General features: G+C 50.8%; 1 protein-coding gene across 4 annotated transcripts; it reads left to right on the forward strand.

Annotated features, from left to right (window-relative positions):
• The first annotated feature begins 247 nt into the window (after positions 1-247).
• Tbc1d21 (TBC1 domain family member 21) lies at positions 248-11561 on the forward strand. 4 transcript variants are annotated; one of them, XM_003462193.3, is made up of 11 exons: positions 248-2160; positions 4662-4769; positions 4901-5004; positions 5640-5734; positions 6181-6291; positions 6364-6464; positions 7329-7425; positions 7716-7816; positions 8518-8634; positions 9157-9240; positions 9568-11561. In XM_003462193.3, exons 1-11 carry the CDS (start codon positions 2101-2103, stop codon positions 9598-9600), a joined length of 1011 nt encoding a protein of 336 aa, XP_003462241.1. In that variant the 5' UTR covers positions 248-2100; the 3' UTR covers positions 9601-11561. The 4 variants fall into 4 exon arrangements, with proteins under 4 accessions (XP_003462241.1, XP_063099555.1, XP_063099556.1 ...); XM_063243485.1 differs by having other exon boundaries at positions 6181-6464; XM_063243486.1 differs by having other exon boundaries at positions 9157-11561.
• Positions 11562-11684: the final 123 nt, after the last annotated feature.

Consider the following 11684-nt stretch of genomic DNA (forward strand, 5'->3'; position numbering starts at 1 on the left):
TCCCCCTCTCCTGGCACAGACTCAGCAGAGGCCTTGGCCAGGTGCCAGGTGACATGCACACTTGAGCAGAATGAGGAGCACACCCTGATCCCGGAGCTGGGAGCCACACTCCCACCTAGGGGATGAGCCCACTGGCTGAGGGCTCCTTGGTCTGGGCCACTCTGAGGAGGCCGAGCGTGGGAAAGGCTGCAAGCAGAGGCTGGCATAGGATCTGGATTTGAATCCAAATCCCCTAGGCAGTTTTTCACTTCATGGATACCCCCTGTCCCCAGACACCGTTCAGTGCATGTATCTGAGAAAAGATGGGCTGGAAGATTTCCTTCCTCCCAGGACTTCATTAATGCAAACACCAAGAACGGTATCCTACAACCTGGGAGTCCTACCCCCTGAAGAATCTCCATGCACAGAAATTTAAAGCAGAAAGCTGCATTCCCATCAGGGAGAAATGCATAAATGAAGTAATGCATGGGGCTTTAAAGTCCTACAGCAATTATGCACAAAAATGGGTGTGGCAAGGACCATGGAGCCCAGGAAAAAATAGACATGTGTAAGTCCTGCTCACAAATCTGACAAGAAGTGGAGAGGAGGAGAGACCAAGTTGCTTTTGGCCTGGGCGCGGGTCCTGCATTTCTGTTTTGCAGCCAAGCTCTGGAGCCTGAGCTTGCTCATTAATGGGGAGAGATATGACTTCCACTGTGCACATGGGGAGCCAGAGGTTAGAGGAGCATCAGTAGATGATCACCTAAAACGAACTACCATGTTCGTTTTAGAAGCCACTTGTTTAGCACTGAGATTTCTCCAGCTGCCTGGCTGGTGCCCATCTTCCTAGGGAAACTCGCTGTGCCTTCTCTGTGTCTTCACAGCTAATGTGGAAGAACAGAGGCAACTGTCACCCCTGAGAGTGGCTCCCACACTCTGTCTCCTGCCCCCGCATTTGCTTTGGAAACTTCCACAGATCTCTGCATGAGGCCTCCTGACGTGGATGGGGTCTCCTCCCTACTCCGTGCTGCCCATCTCCTGCTCTGTGGAAACCCCGGGGCAGCAGCACCTGCTTATACTGGGGTGGCTGGTGGAGGGGGTGGATTGTAAGGCACACCCAGAGCCTCAGGACAGCAGATCCATTCCAATGCACAAGACCGTGAATCGTATCCACCCAGGACTTCCACAGGGACACTGATTCATTGTGTTAACGAGACTTGAGCCAGAAGTTGACTGTACTCTGATTTCACGGCTGGAGAATCTGTGGCTCAGAGTGGGGAGAGGGCATCTAAATTGGAGGTCAGAATCCAAATTCCAACTTCGAGCTTCTGATTCGCATTTGGTTTGTCTCATTACTATGTGTGCTAATGATCAAGGATGCTTTCAAGTCAGAAGGGTCCTGAGAAATGCCCAAGGTGGAGAGGAGATGGGACATGCAGAAATCTTCACAATGCGTAGTGAGAAGTGAGATGTGATTCCAGAGAGCAACATTTATTCTCATTCCATGAAATCATTCATTCAGTTGGTACCCAGACCAACAGGCTTTATGTTAGACAAGATTTGAGTACTGTTTTAAGGGCTTTGGATATGAAGATAAATGAAATAAAATTGGCCCCTACCTCCAGAAACTACCATAAACATGCATTGCGAGTCCCCCATCCCCAATGAGAAGGACCTCCCAAACCTCAGAAGCCCAGACACTTGTCTGGTGAAACATACCAAGAGTCCAAGAAAGAGCCAGACATCTCCACCGTGCCGGACAACCCACACAGATCCCCACATCCTCCGAATCCAGTGTCCATTGCAAATCCCGTCATATATGGAAATTACCCTGGCTGGCCAGTTCATTATATCTCTTGGCTCCTGCATGTGTCTCTCCTCTGAAGCCCCCATGTTCCAAGATCATTGTGATGCGGGTTCCAGGGGCCTTGTGACACGCAGTTGTCCACTTTGTTCAAGCCTGAGATGTCCATCTGGAAAGGCCAATTCCTCTTGGGAATGCAACTCCTCTCCTAAAGGCAACTCACCTCACCCTGCTCATTAAGCCTCCCAAGGGCTCCAAGCAAGTGGCAAGTTCTGAGTTCCAGTCAGGGGCTGCTGTGAAGCCAGCCCGCAGGGGCCATGACCACCCTCTCTCCCGAGAACAGCCTCTCAGCCAGGCAGTCGGCCTTCTTCATCCTGGTGCGTGCACCTCACCAGCCCCCAGTCCTCCCTCCCCAGCCTTTGGGTGCAGGTGGCCCCCTCCCTCTGCTGGGTGGGACTCTGAGCTGATGCAGCTGGGCCGGTTGTATCCTGGCTTCTCCATTAAAACCACCAATAGTGCTGAGGTTCCTATGACCTCTTCCCCCTTATCCTCAAGCCAGTGCTGCTTTCTTCTCCCAGATGTGTCAATCTGACTTTATTGAGTTTCAGGTCCGCAAGTATACTCCTACATCAGATGCTGATAAATTGTTTGGTGCTTTTGCTAACAATTTTGGTATGCTGCCACCAGGTGGCAGTAAGGCTTTTGTTAGTAGGTGGTTCCAAACCCAGTTAATAAAATGCATCTATTCCTTAGAAGTCGGCTTCAGTCATAAAAATTTTCCATGCAGTATTTCTCAAAATCATAATTACTAATTATAATGGCCTTAACCAATCTCAAGTCTCATTAATCATAGTGATTAAGAATGAAACACACACACACACAAATGCAAAATGGGCATCTCTTTCCCTGAGTTTTAAATGTTACTGCTTTATTATAGATGATCACCAGGTCCTGATTTGAATTTTTTTGTCTTCTACTCTCTGAACACCAACAAGGCTAATGGTAATAAAAATAAGCTGTCACACAGCATTTACCATGCACAATGACTGAGCTGAATGCTTTATTTATAGTCATCCATTCTCATCACAACCTGGGAGGTGGCTGTCGCTGGTATCCTCATGTTATAAATAAGAAAACTGAAGCACAGAGACTTCATAATCTGGTGACAGTCACAGAGCTAGTAAATGGCAGAGCAGGAGCTGAGACCCAGGCAGTAGGCAGGGAAGCCCGAAGATTTGGCAAAAAAAGTAGTCACTGATGGTCACCATTGTGTCACCGTGTCAGGGACACCCTGCTTTCCAAAGGTAGGCCAAGGACACATTTCTTTCTACTTTTTTTCCCCCAGTACTTGGAATTGAACCTAGGGCCTGACGCGTGCTAAGCAAGCATTAGTCACTGAGTCACATCCCTGGCCCTTTACATTTCTTTGTACCTCCCTGGCCCCATGTCTTGTTTTGGTTAAGATAGAGGATCTACAAATTATTCAAGAATGTCTTTCTCAGTCCAATCCCTCCAAACACGCAGTGAATGGAATTATCCCCAGCTGTGCCTCTGGACTCTCATTATTACTTTCCAGGGCTGTACTTCCTGTGAAAGCCCTGATCCTTCATCGCCTACGGGCTAGCAGCATGGTCAGCCCCCCCAGAACTTATGAGGAATGCTTTGTTTTAGGCTGCACCACCAATTTTCAAGATTAGAATCAGCAGGTTAAGAAGACCCTCAAGTGATTTGTATACAAACTTAATTCTGAGTCACATCTGTCCATGTTTAGGGATGAAAGGGGTGTGGGGAGTAGGGTTATCATATGTGTCTCCACCCACCAGCACCTCCCTCTCTGCAATGTGCGTTTCAAGATATACTTCTGTTCAACAGGACGGGAGGCCCTAGGAAGACAGGCATCTCTCCCTAATCCAAAAGGATCCCTAACACCTCGTTATTATTTTGTAAACACTTCAAATTGTTTTGCATATGATGCACTTACTTCCCACCAAATCGTCACACACCCCACACACATACATATCCCCCTCTCTCTTTCTCTCTCTCTCTCTCTCTCTCTCTCTCACACACACACACACACACACACACACACACACACCTTATCTAAACTGGATCCCATTCTTCATGGCAAACTGCTTTACATTTCCAGGAAAGATAAACTGGAACACAGAAGTGTATTTCATTAGTGCTTATCTTATATTTTCTCCTGCTATCAAAGTGCCACATGACAGAGAATTTTGAAAATACAAGAAAAAGGGAAAATTATTTATAATCCTATTATTCAAAGGTAATCATGGCTCTTTTTAGAGAAGAGTTTTTCCCTAGTCTTTTTTTCTAAATTGTTACAGTGATAAATGCCCTGTACAGTAGAGTCATGTGATGCAGCAATGTAACAGACATAGCACATACCTAGGTATTACTGTAAGTACTGTGGTAGGATTATAGAGTGTAATCAACAATACTCTAAATACTGCAATGATGCTACAGAGCAGAGTAGACAGGTGATACTATAAATGCTATCATAGTACTATAGAGTATGGGATGTGGAATACTCAATATGTAATTTTGCATTCTGCTTTTTTTCTGTTAACATTTGTATTTTTCCAGATTATTATTCATCCCTTGTAAACATCTATTTATACAGCTTGCAATGCTCTGTTGAGTATTTATGCCATAGTTACCCATTCCCTTATTGCAGAACAGTAACGTGCAATGAAAATTATGGTGCATTCAGAATTTTTTCTACTTATTTCCAGTAATTTCCTTGCAAGTAGGAGCTGTAAGCTTTGATTCCTATTGCAAAGTGCAGAGGCTATCATTTTAAAAGTTGCTTTAAACTAAAAACAAACCAAAGATACCACCCCCCTACCATCCACACCAGGCAAAGAGAAAACTACCAATCGACAAGACAGAATGGAATGGCTTCTTTGATGAGGATGGTTACTTGGCCAAGTCCCGGGACTCTATTTGTGTTAACATCCTGGAAAGGGTAAGGTCCCTAAGCTCCTCTTGGCTTTCCCTGTGACTGGGGGGCACAGGAGGCAGGGGGCAGACGTGGCACTGGACAGAGCCATTAGGGAGGTTTCTGGAGGGCCCATGGCTTCCCACCTCCTGCACCAGGGCCTGCACCCTGGAGTCAGGACAGAGGCCTGGAAGTTCCTCACCGGCTACTACTCGTGGCAGAGTTCCCAGGATGAGCGACTCACAGTGGAGAGCTCCAGAAGGTAAAATGTCCCAATTTGCTACAGTGCAGTGATGGGGTCACAGGTAGCAGTGGGCAGTGCCCACCCTAGCCTGCACCGAGCAACCCACCAGCTCCATCCCTCTTAGCCCCTGCCCACATTTTGCACTCCCTAGAGCCTGTGCTTTAGGCCTTGAAGCTGCACAGAGCCATTTCTCCCACCTTTGTCTCTGGGCCTCAGCCCAGCCCCCACCACTTCCCCACCCCCACCCATGGCTGAGCTGCCTCCTGGGTCTACAGCTATATCTGCACTGACGAGTATACCTAACACCATTTCATCCACTCCTTCCAACCCTGAGGTGCAGAGGGGCCAGGACTAGCCCCATTCTGCAGACAGGAAACTGAGGCTCAGAGAGGGAAGGTGACAGCCCCAAGGTTTGGCCTCAGCTGCAGATGCCCTGTTATTAAGCTACAGGACCAGGATGCAGGTGCAGCATCTATACTGCAGCCTCCAGGAGGTGCCAGGCTCTCAGCAGAGGTGCTCAGGCCTGGCACAAGCTGAGACAGGAAAAGCATCACAGGTTGGGGGCAAAGTGGGCAAGGCTATCTTGTGCCCCCTTGCACTCAGCAGCGGCTACTGCACAGAGTTCCCCCACCTGAGCTGTGTCATTCTGGCAGGAAGAAATATGAGGCCCTGTGCCACATGTACGAGAAGATTCAGCCCCTCCTGGAGAACTTGCACCAGAATTTCACCGAGACCCAGAACAACATTGGTGAGCAGGGTGGGTAGGAGGCTGGGCAGAGGGAACAGCAGAGCTAGCCTGCCTCCTCCTCAGTCATTTCTGGGGACAGAAGGTTGTAGGATTTTCTCAGCCACTCCTTAGTTAACCCAACCACCCATGTCTGCAGATGCTCTGAGGTTCCCAGTGCCATTTCCCTGCCACTCGCTGTTCTTGCTGCACTGTCTTCCTCTCTTCCTCCCCTGGCCTTGAACCAGACTGGATTTGAGTTGGATGCCAGGGTGGGGGGTGCTCCCAGTAGAGGTCATGGCCTGGTCAGAGGTCCAAAGGTGGAGAGAAGCAGCAGCTCAGGGTGTCCTGTAGAGCTGAGCTCCTTTCCCCAGGAGGTCCCAGGGGCTGCTTTACCGGGTGAGGGATTGACTAGTCCATAAGCCCTCTCCTGGAAGTGGTATGGTGCCACTTACCTGTCCCCGACCTAGCATGTGACATCCAGAAACTCTACGACAAAGACCCACTGGGCAACGTCCTGGTGGACAAGAAGAGGCTGGAGAAGACCCTGCTGCTGAGCTATGTGTGCAACACCCAAGCAGGTGAGCAGAGGGAGGGTCATGTCTGGCCACCACCAGGTGCTACAAGCCCTCTTCACCATGCACCCTTCGCAGAGTACCAGCGGGGCTTCCACGAGATGGTGATGCTCTTCCAGCTCATGGTGGAGCACGATCACGAGACCTTCTGGCTCTTCCAGTTCTTCCTGCAGAAAACAGTGAGGCCTAGGGGGAGCCCTGGACCCAGCCCCTCCCTGGGGCAGTTATGCCTCTCCTCCAGCCCGCAAACACTGCAGCTTGGGGGTGGGGGTGTTCAAGAGGAGGCACTGAAGTGGAGGAGGCCTTGGAATGTGAGTGTTGCAGCCAGGTCTGGGATGGCGCCCTCTCCTGGCATCGCCCTCCCCAAATACTCTGCCGATCCTCAGCCTCCAAAAGAAAATCCACAGCCTCAGCCAGTCCTTCAAGGCCTCCTCTTTGCTCTTGCTTCCCAGTGCTTCATCCAGATGTGGCTTGAGGCAACTCAGCCCTGCCCAGTGTATCCCCTACTCTGCCCAGGCTGAGGGGCTTTGAAGGCACCGCTCCTGGAGCACCCCTTTCCCCAGGCAGCTTTTTCTCAGGACCTAGGAGAGACTGCCCACTCCAAGCCACTGCTTCCCTGCCTTCCCTGCTCCTCCCTTGCCCTTACCCCAACCTCCTCCTCCTCTCCTCCACTCTCCCCGCACTTCCTTTACCTCTCCCTCTCTCCCCACCCTCCCCCACTCCCTGTAATAGTGTGTTGTCTCTGTTCTCACTGGCTCTGGGGCAGTAGTGTGTTGTGTGTGTCTGGTGGTCACTGGGTTTTTATTAGATTTTGAGCCACTTTTCTGAGACATCTCTGCATCTCCATCACACCCTCCTGCACATACATTAAGATGCACAGACACACACACTGTGGTGTACACACATGCTGATGGGCACACCTACACACACACACAGGGACAAGGCATGTGTTTGCCTGCATGTACACACACACACACACACAGTCCCTCCAGAACTGAAGAGGAGGAGACTTAGTTTTCCTCCCTGGCCCCGCCCTGTACCAGGAGAACAGCTGTGTCATCACCATTGGGGTGGACAAGAACCTGGACATGCTCAACCACCTCATCGCCCTCCTGGACCCCACATTTGCTGAGCACCTGAGTGCGTGGACTCCATCTCCTGACCCCTAAGGCCCTGGCCAGACAAGGATGGGGGAGGGGGCAGCTGTCCTTAGTCACAGGAAGAGGGGCAGTGCTGGGGGCCTGTGCAGGCACTAGGAGGAGAGGGCTGGGGTCTGCACTGGTGACCACAGCCCCAGGCTCCAGGGACAGTTGCACAGTCGCAGCCAGAGTTACCTCATGTCCTAAGTGTCCCGCAGGCTCTGTGCATAGGCTTTGTTGGGTGTGTAGTCTTCCCAGGCCCCCAACATTGGCCTGCTTCTCTCCTCACAGAAGGGAAGGGCGCGGGGACAGTGCAGGCCCTCTTCCCTTGGTTCTGCCTCTGCTTCCAGCGTGCCTTCAAAACCTTTGATGACGTCTGGCGGCTCTGGGAGGTGAGTGCTCCACTGAGAACACTGGGGATGCTGAGGACGCTGGGGACAGGTCCCCACACTAAGTGGCCAGTTTTCTTTGTCTTTCCATCATTCCTGGCCTTGGATGTAGCTCAGTGGCTCAAGATTTTCTCACCCTGGCAGCCCTGCCCCTATTCATCCATTCTTCTCTTGCGAAGTTCCTGCAGCCTGAGCCCTGCTCCTTCTCAGTGGGCCTTCTCTGCCTCCATGGTGCTGATTGCACTTGGAGACTCCCTGTCTCCTGTGTCCTCAGGACACTCACAGTCCTTAGGCCTAGGCCATCAGCCCTAGGCCATCAGCAAGTGCATTTCCCTGGGAACAGCTTGCCACCATCACTATACAACTCTCAGCCTGGCATTCAATGTCCACCTGCCTCACACCCTTACCCAGCCTGCTTGTCTTCAGCCCAAGTTCCTGACCACCCTCAAGACTTGAGTGACACCCCTGGATTGTTGGGCTCCCACCTACTCTTGCTTTCCCTGGTCTCACTTGAACCCCCAGTCCTCTCTGCCATGAATTCTTAGAGGCCTTTACCGCTAGCACTGCAGGGTGAATGAATGAATGGATACATCAGCAATGAGGCCTGGGGTGAGCTGGCCCTGGGCACTGGTAGGTGGGTGCATGGTTCACCATTTCAGGGCATCAGCAGTCCAGGCCCACACTCCACCCGCTTCACTCCTCAGGTCCTGCTGACCGGGAAGCCCTGCCGGAACCTGCAGGTACTCGTGGCCTATAGCATGCTGCAGATGGTGCGAGAGCAGGCACTGCTGGAGAGCATGAGTAGTGATGCCATTCTCCTGGTGAGTGGCCACCCTCCCTCTACCGCCACAGGCCCTGTCACTACCCCCATTCCAGTGGAAGGGTCCTGGGCTCCTAGGCTTCCCTACCATCGCAGCCTCCAGGAGGGAAGAGCCCAGTGTCAGCTTTCCACCGAGAGCTTTGGAGGCATGAGCTCATCTGTACCTAACCAGCCCAAAACAGACAGAGGCTCTAAGTGGTTTAACCATTATGCACTCCTGCCTCACAGGCGGCACTTGGCCTCGGGATGCTCTTGCGGTGAAAAAAAAACCTGGTTTCCCAATGTTATAGCAAAAAGGGAAAATATCTTGGTTTTAAAAGAACTTTAGCTGTATCCTAATTAGAATCCAGTCCTCCTTGAAAGCTCCTGAGACATGTAAGAGGAGCCCCAAGACACCCTAGAGCAAGTATGGAAGCTATACTTACCACCACCCCAGAACGTACAATGTCAGCACTGTGTCAGGCAGGTTGAGGACACGCACACACACAAACACACACATATGTACACATTTCTCCCTGCTTAGGCCTGCAACAATCTCATTGATCTGGATGCCGATGAGCTAATCTCCGCTGCCTGCATGGTTTATGCTGAGCTCATGCAAAAGGATGTAAGTTGCCTTATGCTTCCTCCTCCTCCTCCTGCAAGAAGCCTTCCCTGATAGCTCATGGCAGGTACGATCAGCTTCAGAGGCAAAGTCTGTCCCACCAACCCATGGAGGTTGCTCCGCGTGGTCTTTGGCTGCTTCCATGTGGAACCCATGCTTCCTGATCATGCTGTGTGCCGAGATCATGGCCCTTGCCGCTTAACCTCTGTGTCATTCCCAAGGCCTGGGCAGACAGAGGCTCAGGAGATGTCACTGACTGGGTGAATCCAAGAGGGAAAGCAGTAGACCCTATCCATTTGCTTCACACCTGGGGGCCCTCCTCTTCCTCAGGTTCCCCAGCCATTGAAAGATTTCTTTCTCTGAAAACACCGGTGCCCATGATAAACAGATGCCCTGGATGGACAGAATGACCCTGAATGACAAGGTCAGGACCAAGCTGGATGGGGTGTGAGGATGAGGGCCCCAGCAATACAGCCAGCCTGCACGCAGCTTGCGGAGTGATGGTTTGCAGAGGGTGATTTGTGTGTCTGTTGATCCTGGAGCTGCAGGATGCAAGGGGGCTGAGAGGGGCCAGCTGGAGAGCTGCCCACTGTGCACCCAGAGAGGGCACAGGTTGGACAAGCTGGTATGCGCAGCAACTCTCCCGATGGAGAGCTTTCTAAGGCATTGCGGGAGATCTGAGCAAAGCTTTAAGGATAGCCCTGACCTTGAGATTCCTCCAGGTGTTTTGGGAAAACAATACTGAGCACATCTCAGAAGGATGAGTCTGCACCAGGACTCGGAGAGGCAGAGGAGGCTCCCCAGGCCTCATCCTGCCCTGATTCCCAATCATACAAACAAGTCCCTTCCCTGCTGTCTTTGGAAGGACTGGGCCAGTTGACCAGTAGGCAGGTCCTACGCTGGTTTCACAGCTGCTCATAATTGCACCTTTATGTCTCAGCGTACAAGAGTCTCCTGAAGCTGCCTGTGCTATGCAGCCTCACCCGCCTCTCCCCTGGGAATGCAGTGGGCCCTTGCCCAGGCAGAGTCCCCTACCCAGCCTGCCGGTGTTTGGGAGACTCTTTAAGACATAAGGATTGGCCAAAAACATCTTGTCTGGCTGGGTGTCACCGACAAGCACACACACAGACCTGCCCACTGGCCACACTTTTTTGGAGGGCAAGTGGTTAGGAAGGAGGAGCTCTGAGCCTTGTGACAATCTCCTAGCCACAGTGGCCTCAGAGTCTCTTTGCTGCTGTCTTTGCCAGGGCAGGTGTGAAGAATGGGGCCCTGTCCCATCACATCGCTCAGGCCTCAGGAGCTCCGGTGGCTGGGTGGTGGAGCATATGGGCAAACGCATACACCACGCTCTCCTGAGCTTTTTGTTCCTGCATGGATGGTTCTCCAAGAATGAAACTGTGTGTGTATTTTACCAAAGAACCAGAGTAGCAGAACAAGAGGTGTCTTGCTGAGCTAACTTTGGCCTAGGGAAGAGAAGAATCAATAAAACAGCAGACGTGCATTTTCTAATGTTTCTTCTGGCCTGGCAGCATGGGCTAGCCTATAATTTGGGGTTGGGGTACACACACAATGCCAGATAGCTACTGTGGTACCTGGTGTACTCATCATTAATTGGTTCCAGGACGTGTGACAGGTACCGTACACAATGAATGTCAAACGGTTTCAGCTGTAAAGGGACAGACAGTTGTGCAGGAGGCTCCACTGCACTTTTTTGATCATTCTGATACCAGGAATCAAACTCAGGACCTTGCACTTGCCAGGCAGGCATTTATGTCTGAGCTACACCCTTGCCTCTTCACCCCACTATCCTTACCTTTTCTAAGCCCTTTCCCTCCCCAGGAAGCTTGGGATGGTACCAAGTGCAGCCATGCTCACTGAGTATTATTTCTTTTTGTTTTTAAGAGGCATAACAGTAGGGGCTGGGGATTTAGCTCAGCGGCATAAGCTCCTGCTTTGCAAGCAGGCAGTCGTGAGTTCGATCCCCGGTACCGATAAAAAAAAAAAAAAAAAAAAAAAAAAAAAGACTAAAAAAAAGAGGCATAATAGGGAAGTTTATCCAGCAGAAATTAGAGAGTACACTCAAAGAAAATAGGTGGGAGCCCTCAAAACAGGTACATTATTTTCTGGAACTGGGAATATTTGTGGTTTTTCCAGAGGGTGTGGAAGCCTATGAAATTTGTGAGTCTATAAGAAGTTCCCTCTTGGTTACAGAAGAAAAGGATCGACGCCCAAAGACGACAGTGGCCCATGTCGCAGGTGAAATGCATGGGCTGCATCTATTGGTTTTGATTTTTAAATGGGTCATTTTAGATGTTTTGTTTAAAAACATTCTTTGAACTCTCAGTCAGTTCCTTTATCTTAAAATCAGGCTTCTGCTCTTTATCAGTTAATCCAGTGTCTTGGTTACTTTTCTCTCTTTGCTGGGACAAAATACCCAACACCCAAAA

This window comes from Cavia porcellus, unplaced genomic scaffold (assembly GCF_034190915.1).
Source record: "Cavia porcellus strain 051 isolate PalLab524CR breed Dunkin Hartley unplaced genomic scaffold, mCavPor4.1 scaffold_38, whole genome shotgun sequence".
In the NCBI taxonomy this organism is placed as follows: domain Eukaryota; kingdom Metazoa; phylum Chordata; class Mammalia; order Rodentia; family Caviidae; genus Cavia; species Cavia porcellus.

Bases quoted from the DNA above. Each gene is read 5' to 3' on its own strand.
- Tbc1d21 (XM_063243484.1), top strand. From the start codon at position 2,101: ATGACCACCCTCTCTCCCGAGAACAGCCTCTCAGCCAGGCAGTCGGCC. The intron at 2,161-4,661 runs GTGCGTGCACCT...CATCCACACCAG, and splicing joins AGTCGGCCTTCTTCATCCTG to GCAAAGAGAAAACTACCAAT. The intron at 8,635-9,156 runs GTGAGTGGCCAC...CTCCCTGCTTAG, and splicing joins GTAGTGATGCCATTCTCCTG to GCCTGCAACAATCTCATTGA.